Source organism: Ipomoea nil, unplaced genomic scaffold (assembly GCF_001879475.1).
Source record: "Ipomoea nil cultivar Tokyo-kokei standard unplaced genomic scaffold, Asagao_1.1 scaffold0436, whole genome shotgun sequence".
Taxonomy (NCBI): Eukaryota; Viridiplantae; Streptophyta; class Magnoliopsida; order Solanales; family Convolvulaceae; genus Ipomoea; species Ipomoea nil.
The window spans coordinates 6,430-11,158 of record NW_017616864.1 but is presented as its reverse complement, the minus strand read 5'-3'; the positions used below and the strand labels follow the sequence as shown (position 1 = coordinate 11,158).

The following is a 4,729-nucleotide window of genomic DNA, read 5'->3' as shown; positions in this document are numbered from 1 at the left end:
GGATACAGGATTATGGATTAGATAGCACATTCAGTTACGGTACTCAGACCGCTCAGTAGATACCAATACACCATCTAAGGTTCTGAGTCAGGTCTGAGGCAAAACATGGCTGACGGTCTACCGTTAAGTGGCAACACAACAAGAACATCAACTATGGCTGGAGATCAACACGGCTACGCTTCCGCTATCATACGAGGTCAGGTTTCTCGTATACTATGGTTCATATAGTTAGACTATTGTATATCTAACAGATGTAGCTCCTTGTACTCAATTGGGCATATCTCCGGCCCTATTGTAAACTTTGATAAGAGTGGCTTCGTAATATCGAGCTCCACACAGACACAGGCGAATATTCCCCTAGTGACCAAACTAGTTGTAGTATCAACTTTGATGGCCCGACCAACCTTATTACCTATCTTCATTGAAGTATTCGATCGGCAATGATGGAACACGAAACCAGGCGATGAGGTTCTCAGTTTTATCCAATACTAGTAGGTGCACCCGCGCGATGCGCGGCTATATATATTATGATATATATACAGTATAATATAATTAGATGAAAAAATATATAGTTTGAATTCGTAATAGTATGATATATATACAGTATAGAATATAGTTATTAGACCTTTAAAAATGTGAAATGAAAAGTAGTGATTTTATTCGACATTGATGAAAATAGTAGTTTTATTATACATTAAGAGACTCTACCTATATAGTACATAAAATATGACGTATAATATAATAAGAATAAGAAACCTAATAACAAACGTATTATTGAAACAAATTGTTAATTGTTATTATACATTATTGAAAACTTCTTTGTACAAAACATTTTTAGTCGTACTAAGACATGGTACACTTTCCCCGAAAATCAAAATTTTCAAACCCCTGGGGTTACTAACTCTTGAAACAGCTACGTATAGTTGTCCATGGTTAAAGACCGGTTTTTTCAACAACAACCCAACTTTAGCAAGCGTTTGTCCTTGACTTTTGTTGATTGTCATGGCATAGGATAGCATCAAGGGAAATTGCTTTCGTTGAAATTTGAAAGGCAATCTAGGATCTGACGGTGTAAGGGACATCCTAGGAATCAATACTCTGGTTCCTGCATTTGTACCGCACATGATTTGGCCTTCCAACACATGGTCAGCCAACCTTGTAACAATCAACCTTGTACCGTTGCATAATCCTAATGTGTGATCAATATTTCGCAACAGCATAACAGGTGATCCAACTTTCAATGTCAACGCATGATTTGGGACTCCAGAACATCTCAATGCATTCAAGAATTCCGGAGTGTGCAAATCCGCTAACATGTCCACATTGGCATCTGACTTACACACAGAATCACAACTCAGGTATGTCTTACTCTCAGCGGGATTATGGTCATTCATGTATTGGTTAACGGCATCTACCACATCCAATGTTGGAGCTAAAATTGCACTATGATTAAGATATGACAAATCGGCAAGTCCCAGTCGGAAATTGGGGAAAGTGCTATCAACAATTGTAGCAATAGGGTCATCTTCGCACTTTAACGACAAATCTTCTGGAATAGTAATCTCTGACTCCCCATCCAGTTGACACCCAATCATTCCGTCACCTATATTAGCTATCCATTTAGCAAATTCCTCGATCTCCTTGCACTCGGATTCTGATTGAACACTTTTCAAGCGTAGATTCTTAGTCAGCCTCAAGACTTTACAGGATTGCATAGATAGGATGAGCTAATGCTCGCATGAACTATATCCGGTCTAGTACCCTTGGGAATGACTGGTAAAATTTGCCTGAAATCGCCACCCAAAACAACTGTTTTGCCACCGAATGTCATATCAGAACTCCTTGGATTTACGAAGCGCATCAAATCCCGCATAGTTCGATCCAAAGCTTCAAAGCAGAATTTATGCATCATTGGGGCTTCGTCCCATATTATCAGCTTTGTTTGCACAAGAAGTTCCGCCAGTTCACTGTCGTTCCTTATGTTGCACGTGGAATCTTCATTAACAGATATCGGTATAGCAAATCTGGAATGCGCCGTACGACCACCAGGTAATAACAGCGAAGCTATGCCGCTAGAGGCAACATTTAAAACTATTTGACTCTTAGACCTTAATGCGGAAGAAAGTGCTCGCCACAAGAAAGTCTTACCTGTCCCTCCATAACCAGATACGAAGAATAACCCACCTTGCTGGCAATCGACGTCAGTTAACACTTCATTGTATATTGCCCTTTGTTCGTCTGTTAACTGCCTTACCAATTCTTGATTCTCTTTCTCTTGTTCTCCACGATCGTATGATAATTCTTCTTGAACCAACCTATTTGCAATAATGTTTAACGCACCAAAATTGGCCGTTGGCATCTCAGGATAGTCCTTCAAACTCTTACCATGATTAGATAATAGCTTTTCAACCTGAACTAAAGCAAAGTTCATTTTCTGCGAATCGGTCAACACAAACTCTGCATACATATATATAAACATTTGTTGTTATAGCTCAAATACGTTAAATTTGACTTAATATTCTTTTAAAAATGTACGATTACCTCTGTTCTGCAGTTGTGTACGGATATTGAATTGGGCATCGTCTGATAGATGTTGCCAAACGGCGTGCCAAACTATTTCCGGTTTCCCCATGCAACTGCTCATTAGTAATGTCACAAACAATCTCCTCAATTGTTCCGCTGACGCCCAATGACTGGCTTCATCTATTGCATCAACATATTCGTTGTCATCATCAACTAAACCTCTTGCATAACACGCATCTCGGAATGAGTCATATTGTACTCCATTTACAGTCCTAATATCTTCGTAACTTTTAGGGCCGCGAACTTTGTTGAGCAAACACCTCAAATAGAAGATTTCGCCAGTAGCTGGCGGGACATAGAATATACGTCCTATGGAGAACCCTTTCTTTCGTGGCTGCCATTTTCTAAGGTCTTTCTTCCAAACGAATCTTGTTGGCATCTCAACATAAGTAAGCTCTCTGGCACCGGGGTATGTTTTATTAGCTTCAAAACATTCTAAAAACATGCTCTGTGCTATCGTAGGTCTATTCACAATGTTCTCAACCGCATCATCATCTGCAAATATCACACTCTGTTGATTAGGTAGGTGAAAGCTTAACCTCTCTACCGAAGGCGCACGAAGTTGTATATCAAAACCAAACAGACGCCAGACCGCTTCACACGGGGATATGTACATACAGTCATAGTACATATTTATCTCATCTACTGCTTTGCCATTCTCGTCATCATTGCCTGTTTTGTAAAATTCCGCTGTTACTCGATCATGACCCTTGTTAACATACTTGAACAGGTACTTGATTGACCTTGATTGGTTGCACCACTCGACATTTATATGAGCCTTGTACTTGAGCAATAAATATCTATTGTGCGGTACCACATACCTGTTGTCCAAGGCGATACCGTTCTTTGTAACTACACTGCCATTGTCTCTCCTTCTATATACCGGGTAACCATCGTCATCAAACGTAGAACTATCAACAAATCTCTTAGGAAAATGTTTAGAGCATCGCGCATTTACCATGCATGGAGAATTTGTCCTCGCTTTTCCACATGGACCATGCATCATAAATTCCTCTACCGCTTGGTAATACTCAGCATCTTTCTTTTCATCCGGAATCTCTGCGGAAATTATGTTGTCTAGAGTGAGAAGTTGCCTAACTTCTTTACTTTTCTCCAGAAAAAGTAATATATGAGCATGCGGAAGACCTCGCTTTTGAAACTCAATTGTATATATGACTGTAACAACATACAAATAAACATAATAAGGTTAAGCAATTACCTAAAATTTATTTAGATAAATTGATTTAAAATAAAAAAAAAAAAAAAATATTACCTCCAGCCACAGGGCCAAATAGTTGATTCTTTCGACAGTCAGCTATCAAAGCATCCAACTTAATCTTGAATAAGCGGCAAATTATGTCCGGCCGGTCTTCTGGCTTCAACCTTTGATCTTTTAAAAAGCGTTGCACCTCAGGCCACTTCGGATTGCATGTAAAAGTTATAAATAAATCTGGGTATCCAATCCATCTACATATTGCCATTGCATCTTGGTAGTTTTGTATCATGTATCTAGCACCACCCATAAAACTCGAAGGTAGTATTATTCTACGACCTTGGGCTGCAGGACTTATTTCACCCCTTGTCAAAGCATCAGTCAATCCACTATAACTCTCACACCTTAGGCTTTTTTGGTGTGTCCTTATATAAATTAGTCTTCCAGACTCAACCATTGTGTAGCCATCTACAACGAACTGTTGGAACAACCGTTTGGCAAATAATATGGTACTCGGAGCTGACTGTCTAGATTGTATGCGGTAGCAAAAAAACTCCCTGGGGCTAATCCTCTATCTACCACCAGAAGAGCGCCTGCCTACTACGTCGGCGAATGCAATGTCCTCCCGATAACCATCTTCGCCATATGGAAACAAAATAGGGTATTGCAGTGGTAAGTATGAAGGATTTAATTCAGTAATCCTCTGTAGGTGGCCACCCTTCGATTGAACAATAATATCACGCTCTCCAATACTTGTATCCAGATCTCCAACAATTAAAGCTGCTACTTCAGAAACTTGAGGAAGATTATATGTCCTCGCATCTCTAGTTCGTTTTCCCAACAACTTTATTTTTACTTCGGCGCATGGATTAATATCCAACTCAGACATAGCCATGCGAAAAGACTTAACCAAGACATTATTTTCATCCAGGT

At 39.6% G+C, this 4,729-nt stretch overlaps 1 protein-coding gene across 1 annotated transcript; it reads right to left on the bottom strand.

Annotated features, from left to right (window-relative positions):
- Positions 1–233: 233 nt before the first annotated feature.
- On the bottom strand, positions 234–4,253 carry LOC109172824. Its single transcript, XM_019322051.1, has 5 exons — positions 3,857–4,253; positions 2,542–3,759; positions 1,762–2,457; positions 1,098–1,654; positions 234–416 (listed from the first exon to the last, which is right to left on the bottom strand). The coding sequence occupies exons 1-5, from the start codon at positions 4,251–4,253 to the stop codon at positions 234–236; spliced, it is 3,051 nt and encodes a 1,016-aa protein (XP_019177596.1).
- Positions 4,254–4,729: the final 476 nt, after the last annotated feature.

Excerpts from the sequence above, each read along its gene's own strand:
- LOC109172824 (XM_019322051.1), bottom strand. The coding sequence starts at position 4,253 with ATGGTTGAGTCTGGAAGACTAATTTATATAAGGACACACCAAAAAAGC. Across the intron at positions 3,760-3,856 it reads ATTTGGCCCTGTGGCTGGAG|TCATATATACAATTGAGTTT; the intron begins GTAATATTTTTT and ends ATGTTGTTACAG. Across the intron at positions 417-1,097 it reads GTACAAATGCAGGAACCAGA|ATAGGTAATAAGGTTGGTCG; the intron begins GTATTGATTCCT and ends ACTTCAATGAAG.